We start from the raw sequence: 11,595 nt of genomic DNA on the forward strand, positions 1-11,595 counted from the left end.
TGTGTGTGTGTGTGTGCATGAGTGTGTGTGAGTGTGTGTGAGTGTGTGTGTGAGTGTGAGTGTGTGTGCGCGCGCGCGCGCGCGCGCGTGTGTGTGTGTGTGTGTGTGTGTATGTGTGTGTGTGTGTGTGTGTGTCTGTGTGTGTTGATCAGATGCATGGACCAAAGGCAAAGAACTTGAAAATAAAACGGAGCCAAAATAAAATCAGTGCCTTCAAATTATTGTATTCTAGACAAATGGGCAAGATCTGAGAGACAGAGAGGAAAACGAACGAAGAAATATGAATATTTTATTAGTTTTTTAAAAACAAAATTAAATTTAGAAAAGTGCAATATCATAGACATATAAAGAGACGCAACACATATAAAATTAAATCCTAGTAGGTAAGCTAGAAGGGCCGAGGGCAGTAGGAAGAAAGAAACTTCTATAGGCTGACAACATAAAGTCATGGACAGCACAATCATTGGAACAGTGCACCAGAGCAGCTGACATCCAAAGTGGATAGCAAGTCATTGCATGTCAACCTCAGAGGGCCCCGAGGCAGAGATGACACTCCCAACTGCAATTGAAACCCCTTGATGTGGCCAGCCAGCCTCGAGAGCCTACAACACCAAGCACTCGGGCTATAAAGGAAGAGGAAGGCCATGAAAGGTGGATCGAGGGCTTCAAGGAAACCCTGAGAAAACATAATATCACAACTGAAAGAGCTGCGGGGCTGGCTTAACATAGAAAACGGCATCTCCCCTCGATGCTTAACGGCAACAGAGGATGAAAAAGTAAAAAGTAAGTAAGCACTCACAGAAAACTGCCGAACTACTTAATTGACCCTCTATATAAATTCCTCTAAAGACAATACATTATTAAAGTTTGGCTTGCTATGATTACATACATTTTTTTCCGTTGCATATAACAATGACCGACGAGACACCTCATAGGACTCTTTCCGCCGTACGTAAAAATAAAAAGACCAACCCCCCCCCCCCCCCAGAACAATTTACTTTGATAAGTGGACTCTGGTCGATTCAGTTTCCCGAGAAATATCGGATGCTTGCTGGAAAAACTACCCACTTCCCTTAAAAGAATACTATTCTCACCATTGAAGCCTCTCCGAAGATGATTGCAAAAGCTGGCTGAGAACATCCTATGACGAATGATGCGATGCATCCAAGGAGAAGAAAAGGCCATTCCTTCATATTCATCTTCAATAATCTGGATACTGGGGCGTTAGCCGGACCGTCATCATCCTGGCAACAAATGTATCTTCTCAATATTAGGCTTATCAAATCTTTCCTTTAAGAACACGAATAATGCAAACGTACACTCTACCACATACGTAATATATACATGTATTTCTAATATAAATCGAAAAGAATTGAATAGAGCCAGACATATATGACACGAACAATCTTGAAACTGATAACAATGTCCATCCAACACAGGGAACATAAAATTGTAAACCATGTGTGGATATTATACTATTTTGCAAAATAGCATACTTACCTCCTCTTCCTCCTCTTCGTCAATCTTCACATCGCCTCTGCTTGATGTATCCTTCACTCGAGATGTCCGTTTAGAATCGTGTTCGTTTAGACGTCTAGACGTGGTGTGGTGCTCGTCGTCAGAGCTCAATATGTCTAGGAGTCAATACATGTTGAATTAGAAATACAAACCCCTAAAAGTAACACATGCTACTTGTAGTAAAGCTTATTTGTACAAGCATTCACATTTTGCCAAAATTGAAAAATGGCTTCGCAAAAAGGCGGCAACCGTCAATTCCACCGCTGAACCTACGAGTTCAACCCAGACAAAGCGTCTTTCCCTCGTTGAGACATTTCTCATTTTTTAAAAAGTTGACTGTACTGCACATTTCCTATGTTTACTGCATTGCATACATCTTACATGTAGTTTGGTTTTGTTATGATGAATCCAACATCCCTAGAGAATGTGCCCATAGTTCAATGCCAATAGTACAGCCCCCTTTTCAGATAGGGCTGTTCAGATTTGTGAGACAGGGACAGGTGTGTGGGTGGGTGCAGAGGTGCACAAATTGTGTTGCTGTCTTAAATTTTATAAATAGGATATTACATAATAAATTAAAACGGAAATATGATTTTATGAATCAGCTCCGTCAATGTGCAAGCGTCATCAAATTTTGACATATTTATTAGACTACATACCTTTGTCTATTTCTGCAGACGTCTGAAACAAAAGGAAACACAAAGTCAACAATATGTTGTCTACGTTAATAAGGATACACTACTTAATGGGCGAGGTGGGGGGGGGGGGGGTGAGAGATGGGGATAGGAGGAGGGAGGGGTGAGGGGTAAGGGTTGGGATGAGGTGAGGCGTAAGGGTTGGGAGGGGGTAGGGTGGTGGACGGGGAGGGGGTGGGGGGATGGGAGGGAGAGGCGAGGGGGGGGGGGAGTAGAGAATATTGACTTGGGATCAAAAGACAATAAAGGTTTGTCATACCAAAATAAAGACAAAGTCACAATAGCATACACACAAGAATGCTTAAGAGTTAGAAATTAGATCTGTTACTTGTTGACTAAGAAAGTGGGACTGTTACAAGCTCGCTAATTTTTGGTTTCCCCTGGTAAGAAAACGGCTCGTGTTCTGGGGAGAAGTGCCTTAAGATGAAATTAATTTTTTGAAAATATAAGTGTTTTCACGCCCTTCATCGACACAATTTGGATACTTTAGAAGGCGAGCTTTCGACCCTGCCTGTCAGACCCAACCCGGACCGAGAGGGATACAACATCCTAGCAGAAAGATCGGGATATTCAATAACAATTTCTCCCCGCTGTGAAACAGAACTCGGGTCTGCTGTGTGCGACAACAAAGTGCGTTACTGCTACAAAATGGACGTCGGTCCTTTCGATGAAATGCTACTATTTTCAACGAAAAAAAAAAGATAAGACAAAATGGAGTCTATCTTAGCTTCCTAATCCTTAAGTCCAGCTCACAGGAAACCAAAAGTTACTAAAGAAAATTCGATTTGTTTTTCAAATGGACGACCATAGCGATTGGTCGCTCACAGCAATAGCTTTTTTTAAAAAGCGTATAAAGTGTTTTCTTTGTTCTCAGCCACAGTCCGTCTTTACCTGGTTTGTGTACAGTTGGTAGTAGATACCCTTGCTCTCCATGAGCTGGGCGTGGGTTCCTTTCTCCACATCTTTACCCTCATGTATCCCAACTATGATATCTGCTGTTCGTATGGTTGACAAGCGGTGGGCAATGACGATTGTCGTCCGACCTTTTCGTGCCTGAAGAGAAACCAGCGAGATGTGTGGTTGGTGTGTGTGTGTGTGAGGGAAAAAGAGGGGGGGGGGGGAGGGTTCAGTGGAAGGTAAGTCGATCTTTTACAGAATTTCGAATCCGCTGTTGTTGTTACTTTTGTTTCTACGGCTGTTTGTGATTTCGGAGACAGATCACTTGGTCTCTCACCAGATCGTGGGCTGAGAAGGAGGGCAGCATATTTAAACCTTGATTTTAAAATTCTCATTTTCATGCTATAGGAGTAGTTGGTGATCCACTGCGCGATAGCCTTAAGCTGTAATAGTTTTATAAAGAAAGGTACCACCCTATGTTATGTTCGATCGATTCGTCTTTCCTGTAGAAAAATAATGATTCTTTCGACCACGAAATTGAAATATGAAGTACATGTATTTCATAGATAAATCAACGTGAGAGGATTATTCTTACAGTAAAAACGTCTCTTTTATGGCGGACATTTCACGACAGGGGTAAAATCCGAAATTCACACATCAGCACGCCTTGTGATCGCCATTCATCACACCAGTGTATTCTGCACATCGAGTGCACAAGTTTTCCTGCATAATGTTGTTTCAGGCACTGGGGAGGGCTTGCTGCAGCTGCAAAATGCTTCTGGGACCGGGATTCAAGTCACTAGCAACACAGTTAATTCTGTCCCTCAGGTACTCAACTGGGTTAAATTTTGGTAAAATGGCAGGCCGTGTGTCCATTTCAGCGACGTTATTCTAGATTTTAAAGAATTTAATTCCAAGTAGCGTTCGAGGTGCGAGGGTGCATTGTTATATTGGAATATCATGGGTTAATTGTGTAGTTGAAGACATGTCAGAGAGTGGCCATGTGGTCCCTGTATTCTGTTATACTCCCATCGTGACGCTCAACTTGGGATTGAGAATTGTTCGAGAAGGGTACGTTGTCCCACTGCTCTCTTTCTTTCGATCGCCAGTATAGAGCAGTTCCGACACTAAATTATGTCAATTGAAAGGAGAGATCTGAAGCTTGAAGGCGATATTTATAAGTCTTAATCTTAAATGAGCCATCTAAGGGACCCACGTTTGTATTTCCTAGCGTAGCTAGGCATATTTAGGGAGATTGCTAACTGCCGAAAAACGGAAGAAAGGTCAACAAGCTCACTGGAAAATACCAATATTGGCCAGTGGTGAAGGTGTGAGTGTATGTCATAGCCAATCTATACATGTGTGTGCCCATGCTCATGCATGTGTGTGTGTGTGTGTGTGTGTGTTTGTGTGTGTGTGTGTGTGTGTGTGTGTGTGTGTGTGTGTGTGTGTGTGTTTATGTGTGTGTGTGAATGTATGCTTGTGTGTGTATGTGTATGTGTGTATGAATGTGTGTGGGGGGGGGGGAGGGCTGGGTCTCTGTGTATGTATGAGTCAGTGGGTGCGCTCCTGTATATTAAACCATTAAAAAAAGGAAAGCCACGGAAAGGTCTTTTCTTATCTCCAACAACAACAACAACAACAACAGCAACAATAACAACAACAACAACAACAGCAGCAACAGCAGCAGCAACAACAGTGGAAGCAACAACAATAACAAAAACAAACAGCTTGTGTCTCCACTTCCCCAGCCCCTTACAATATCTCGATCCGACGAAATTGGATAGACTTGTTTTACCTTATCCAGTGCGTCTTGAACGATGCTTTCGCTGGCATTGTCCAAAGCCGATGTTGCCTCGTCCAGAAGTAATATCTTGGGATCCCTTACGAGAGCGCGAGCAATGGCGATTCTCTGTTTTTGGCCTCCACTAAGTTGAGTCCCACGTTGACCCACCAACGTCTCATAGGTCTAGAAGGTATAAAAAAACAACAACCAACAACATGGAGGTGAGGTGTGTACTGTGCGAGTAAATCCTGAAAACTGAGACTCCAAGGGCTACAACTTTAATGTGTATGGCCTACCAGTTTATGGAACTGGCCACCCTACCACAATATGCCGAAGCCCCAGGAAGTTGTCTCACTAACAAGGCAATCCCCAATGTCCGGATCGGATGCGGGAACTTCTTTACCTTACTTTACCAGTTTATTATGATGAGTACCAAAGTAAGATATATAATGAATATCATGTGTAGAATTGACATAAATTGCATAGCCAATGAATGGAGAATTTTGTCTCTGCAATAAACAATATTTCATTACGATATTTTATTACGATAGTTTGAAACAAAACGGAAAAAGAGCAATCACAAATACCACGCAAAACATTGACTTAACAATAAATGTGGTCATTGTTATTTTGTTTAGGAGCCACTGGTTTTGTGTAGTGCACGCACACTTTGGGCATCGACTATATTACAATTTGGACATACATATACTTATCAGTCTTTTCATCCCAAATATCACAGAGAGGTGTAAACAGAGGGTCTGGATTGAGAGCAAAGCCGCTTTTCTTCATCTGCTGTTTCACATATATGTAGTATGTAGGATTCGTATCGGGGCTTTTTACTTGTAACCTCTCCAACTTTGATTTGATTTTGTTTTCCAAGAATCGTCTAGTGGCATTGGCCCTTTGATAAAGTGCTTTGCTATGCCTGAGGATGTCTACTTGAATGACACCATGATGAAAATAAGGATAAGACATGACGTTCCAGCACTTGCCCAATGTACATGTAGTTCACTAAACAAACCCATCTGTCACGAAGGCAGTTTTGTTCATTCCACTCCAGACCACCCTAAAACCATGGCAGTTTCGTGGCCTCTGTTCCTCACTGACAGATGAAAATGTCCAATATTTAACTATCACAGTCCATAGGCAAAAAAAGGTTTCGTGCTCTAAACGAAACCAATAGCTCCTAAACAAACAACAATGCGCACATGTAATGTCAAGTCCAGGTCTTGCGTGGTATTTATAACTGCTCTGTTTTCCAATCTGTTTGAAAATATCACCAGAAGATGCTGTTCATTGCAGAGACAACACTATTCTCTTTTCATTTGATATTTCATACATGTCCATTCCCAGAATGTTGGTGCACGTCAATATACGCGCTCACACACTTTTACGTTTAATTGATTTCGCACAATTTTGCCAAGCCTGAATATTTAATGTCAATTTTGAGTGACAATATCTCGAATGTCTCTTAACACAGATGAAATATCTATAGGTCAAAGGATGCAGAATTTATTTAGCTTTAAATTGGTATGATGGATGAATGGGTATTGCAAGGCAATAACACGATGATAGGGTGATTACATTTTCAAGTTTCTTTTGGACGCCACTATAATATATATACATATATAATACACACACACACACACACACACACACACTCACACACACACACACACACACTCACACACACACTCACACACACACACGGTACACAATTTAGTCACTTTTTGAAAATGGACAAAGGTATCAAAGGGACGGAGACGGCCCTGCCCCCTCCCCACCACCCACCCCCAAACCTACCACTCCCTCTCACACACAAGGAAAAAGTACAAGCACCCCCTCTTGTCTGTGACCATATACAAAAACAAATTAATAAGAGATAAATATTTTTTAAAAACTACACGAGCAGATCAAAGAGAAACATTAAAACAACCCCCCCCTCCCCCCTCCTTCCCAATCTCCCCCGAAATCATACAAAGACAAGACGGCACCTTCGCACACTCACACACAGCACGACAAGGAAATAACAGCAAAAAGAGATCGACAAAGAATGAGGTAGGGTGTACAAAAGAGGGAAAAGGGGGTGGGGGTGGGGGTGGGGTAAACGGGAGGATGTTTGAGAAAGACAATGGAGTTCGTAATTAAAACAACAACAACTACAACAAGAACAACAACAATAACAACAACAAACGGAACAATGACGACGACGACGACGAAAAAAAACAACAATCAGAAAACGGCCACTGGGTATATATTCACGCATTTGTAAACACAACACAACATAAAACAACCCAAATGATAGGAAGATCAAATCATAGCAGAAAGGTGCAAATATCGGAAGAAATCTGAGAACTGAAAAAAGACAGGTATTAATTTCACTCCCATCTCATGCTTAGGTATTCTATAGAACTTGTCTTGTTCATTTTTATCCGTTTTACACGAATTTTAACCCTATATCCTTCGCAAATAAATAGTTTTTGATCTAAAAGAATCGGGAGGGGTTGGGGGAGGGTGACATGCCCGTATTTGATATTTTTAAAAAATTTAGTTTTGAGATTTTCTTGAAAACAATTGATTTGCGACGGTTTTTGTGGCAATAAAATGTGTGTTCTGCAGCATCAAATACAACAATTTTGCTACCAAAAGCTCTGCATCTGCGTGCGGGACTAAAAGTAAAAATGTACCCAAGAATGAATCAAAGTCTGTATTTGTCGAATAAAGAAACACGGCACATATCGCGTTTTTTTCTTTTCTTTAGATCAAAATATGTGCGAGCACCGTCTGTTTCTTACCCCATTGCTGTCCGTACAGTGCTGAGTACATTAGTTTTGCACACGGGAATGTCAGCTCTATTTAACATATATCAATGGCAGTACTTTTCTTTCCTAATTTTGACTTAATTCTATTTAATTTTTGTTTTCAGTTTACCGGTACCAATTTTCCAAGACCTTACTTACGTTGGGAAGTTTCATAATGAAGTCGTAAGCATTAGCCTTCTTGCAAGCGAGCTCTATTTCTTCCATGCTGACGCCGTCTCGTCCATAGCGTATGTTCTCTGCGATAGTCCTGTTAAACAAGACTGGCTCCTGACTAACAACCCCTATATGCTGTCTCAGCCATGTGACGTTCAGAGACCTGATCTCCTTGTTGTCGATCAGAATCTGTTGTTCATTTCCGTGGGAAACAAATAAGTTGAGGAAAAACTCATTATTTAATAAGGGGTACATACGACAGGTACATTATAGTAAGAGAACAGCTGTGTTGTAATGATGGTCATTATTCATCGTATACGTATTTATTTCTTTTGGTTAGGATGGGGAGGGGGGGGGTGGAAGGGTGGGGGTGCGGTGGCTGGGTAAATACCCCCCCCTCCCTTAACTTCTCTTTGAAAATCAAACCCTTCTTTATTCTTCCCCCTTCACCTTCTATTCCTATAATACAGCCAGCCCCTTTAGCCTTTTCCTTCTTTTCCACCTACACTTTACATCGCATCATCATCCTCATCCTCATCCTCATCATCATCATCATCATCATCATCATCATCATCATCATCATCATCATCATCTTTTTGTTTCTTCTACTTTCTTTTCTTTTTTCTCTTCTTCTGTAGCAGCTGGAACATAAAAATAGACAAATGCATTTGGCTAGCTTGGTTCTGATTTTGCTGAAACTGAGACTGGTCTTAAAAGCATTGACAAACTTGTGGTTAGTTTGTTGTTTCTGAGTTCGTTGTTGCAATGTTATGACTGATGTTGCTGTTACTGTAATCGATCAAGATTAGAGTTAATGAGGAAAGAAACAGAAGGGGGGGGGGGGGAATATAGAAGTTAGCAGAAAATGAAAGAGGGGGAGGAGGAGGAGGAGGAGGAGGGAGAGGTGAATGACGACGATGACGACGACGACGACGACGACAATTGGTATGGTATGGGTTTAACGCCCTTATCAACACTATTAGGTTATTTAAGGGGCGGGACCTCCTAGTTTAACGTCCGTCTCCGATAGGACCGAGCCAAGTGGGAAGTTCGTGTAAAGTGCCTTTCCCAAGGACAAAACGTCGGACTGAGCTGAGGCTCGAACCCCCGAACCCGCAATCTCACGTTTACGAGTCCGGTAGCCTAATCACTAGGCTACCGACGCCGCCGCCGCCGCCGCCGCCGCCGACGACGACGACGACAAAGAAGAAGAAGAAGAAGAAAAAGAAGAAGAAGAAGAAGAAGAAGAAGAAGAAGAAGAAGAAGAAGAAGAAGAAGAAGAAGAAGAAGAAGAAGAAGAAGAAGAAGAAGAAGAAGAAGAAGAAGAAGAAGAAGAAGAAGAAGAAGAAGAAGAAGAAGAAGAAGAAGAAGAAGAAAGAAGCGGGTGAGGTGGCTGGGAAGAAGGAGGACGATGTCGACAAAGACGACAACAAGTGGACAACTTCATGATAGAAACGAAAAAGACGGGATAAAAAGGGACCGAGGGAGAGAAAATCGTTGAAACGGTGGGGCGGAAGAGAAGTTTGTGCATGTACATGAACACAATGCATACCAAAATATCTGCCACCACTTACTTTTAGATATTTTTATGTAAGCCCCCCCCCCCCCTCCCCCGACCCCGATCGACACAACTTAGATCATTCGGGAGCCGGCTTCCGACACTGTCTATCAGGGCCAGCCCGGGATGATAGGGATAAAACATCCCCGCAGAAATACCAAGATACTCGATATAAAGATTTCACCCCACTCGTGAATCGAACTCGACCCTCCTGCGTGGGACAAGAATGTGCGTAACCGCTACACCAGAGGCAACGGTATGTCCACTTACTTGACCTTGTTGAGGATCGTAGAACCTCAACAACAACTGCACCAATGTGCTTTTCCCGCAGCCGCTGGCTCCTACAAGGGCAATCGTCTGGCCTGGAGTTGCCTCTACGTTGATTCCTTGCAATATCTGCAAGGATAAGACGTACGGAATGTTGAGGTGAAGTCTGGAGACAAGGTTATGCAAAAGAGAGTAGGCCTTGCCCGGTTGGAGAAATTATATTATATTATAGATTAATTAAGGATAAGAGATGGGGAGATATAAAGGGCTTGACGAAAGCTCTGATGTGCTTGCTTCCATACTTACCTACTTTTCCTCATCCCCTCCCTACTTTCTTTCTTTCTTTTTTTCTTTCTTTCTTCTTTCATCACTAACTTGCTAACTCACCTATTCACTCACTCACTCACTCACTCACTCACTCATTCACTCACTCACTCACTCACTCACTCACTCACTCACTCACTCACTCACTCACTCACTCTCTCACTCACTCTCTTACTCACTCACTCACTCACTCACACACTCACACTTGCTAACTCACCTATTCACTCACTCATTCACTCACTCACTCACTCACTCACTCTCTTACTCACTCACTCACTCACTCACACACTCACTCTTACTCACAAATCGCCGACTGACTGACTGACTGACTGACTGACTGACTGACTGACTGACTGACTGACTGACTGACTGACTGATTGACTGACTGACTGACTGACCGACCGACTCACTCACTCACTCACTAACTCACTCACTCACTCACTCAACTTTTGGGTTAGTGTTTTACTGCTCTAGCAACTGCATAAGGTCATATGAGCGCGCGGGACACATTGACCATTTTAAGTTGGTAGGAAATTTCGACTTTTGCCCTGGAGGCAGCCGAAGCCTACTCATCAATTTTAGACCATCAAGTGATCTTTAACGTGTGCAACTTGCATACGTGACCTCCGAGATTTTTCGCCCTTATCCGAGAAGGCTGGGTGTTAGATCTTACCTACCATAAGAACAGGTGTTTGGCTGAAAGACAGCAGTAAGGAGCCGAGGAGTAGCAGTAGAAAGGCTGCAGAAAGAGTCAGGATCCCAAACGAGGGGCCCTAATCTGTGAAAGTTGTACACTGAATTGGTGAAAAAAAAACAAACAACAGCAGCTCCGAAACGGAAAAAAAGTTTAGTACTTTTGACTGTGACCTCCTGGCAGCCTAAACTGCTACCCAACGTTTTAGACATTTTTTGTAACGACAACCTTTAACGCTATACACAGCAGATACTCTTCACGTCAGCTCTTCAAAGCCAGACTAACCGTTCCCCTCTACAGCCAAGGCATCTTTCTACCATGCCGAATTTACGACTGACATTCGGCACACATAGGGCATGTTTACTTTAGTGGTTGACGCCCTCTCTTGTTTCAGTTCCAACTCTAATTCTGAAGTCTGCATACCCGCTGTGGGTGATTTCAATCGCCCAGCTTAGTTAAGAACAGATGAATCCAAGGGAGATCTATCCATGCTGATGACAAAACTTCGGAGTGCTATCATGGCCTACCCTTGAAGGGGTTCACCATTAAACATACTCACCTTCGTCTCGGGTCTGGATGGATAATGAAAATGTACATTCCTAAAACGAATATGTCCAGAGATTGAAGATAGTTTCAAGCCAGCGTCCGAAGCACTGTCAATGATGGGTTTCTGCGCAGGACAAAGGGAAGGCAAGCAAAACAAAGTATAACATTATGTCACTCCCCTTATAAAAACAACGACTACAACATCAACAGCAGCGACAATAACAATAACGCAACAACAACAAAAACAACACCAATAACAATAACAACAGCATCAACAACAAAAACAACACAAAACAAAAGATAGCCAATACCTTTGCATACACACACACACACAC

At 42.5% G+C, this 11,595-nt stretch overlaps 1 protein-coding gene across 1 annotated transcript in view; it reads right to left on the bottom strand.

Moving 5' to 3' along the window:
* LOC101857928 (ATP-dependent translocase ABCB1) overlaps positions 1-11,595 on the bottom strand; it is a 37,849-nt gene that overhangs the window by 25,027 nt on the left and 1,227 nt on the right. Inside the window, exons 2-9 of the mRNA XM_013091374.2 lie at positions 11,274-11,384; positions 9,700-9,825; positions 7,857-8,060; positions 4,909-5,079; positions 3,105-3,266; positions 2,178-2,199; positions 1,501-1,634; positions 1,095-1,244 (exon numbers count right to left, since the gene is read on the bottom strand). Of these exons, the coding sequence (XP_012946828.2) occupies positions 1,095-1,244; positions 1,501-1,634; positions 2,178-2,199; positions 3,105-3,266; positions 4,909-5,079; positions 7,857-8,060; positions 9,700-9,825; positions 11,274-11,384 (1,080 nt within the window). The remainder of the gene's footprint in view (positions 1-1,094; positions 1,245-1,500; positions 1,635-2,177; positions 2,200-3,104; positions 3,267-4,908; positions 5,080-7,856; positions 8,061-9,699; positions 9,826-11,273; positions 11,385-11,595) is intronic.

Source organism: Aplysia californica, unplaced genomic scaffold (genome assembly GCF_000002075.1).
Source record: "Aplysia californica isolate F4 #8 unplaced genomic scaffold, AplCal3.0 scaffold00035, whole genome shotgun sequence".
NCBI classification, from domain to species: Eukaryota; Metazoa; Mollusca; class Gastropoda; order Aplysiida; family Aplysiidae; genus Aplysia; species Aplysia californica.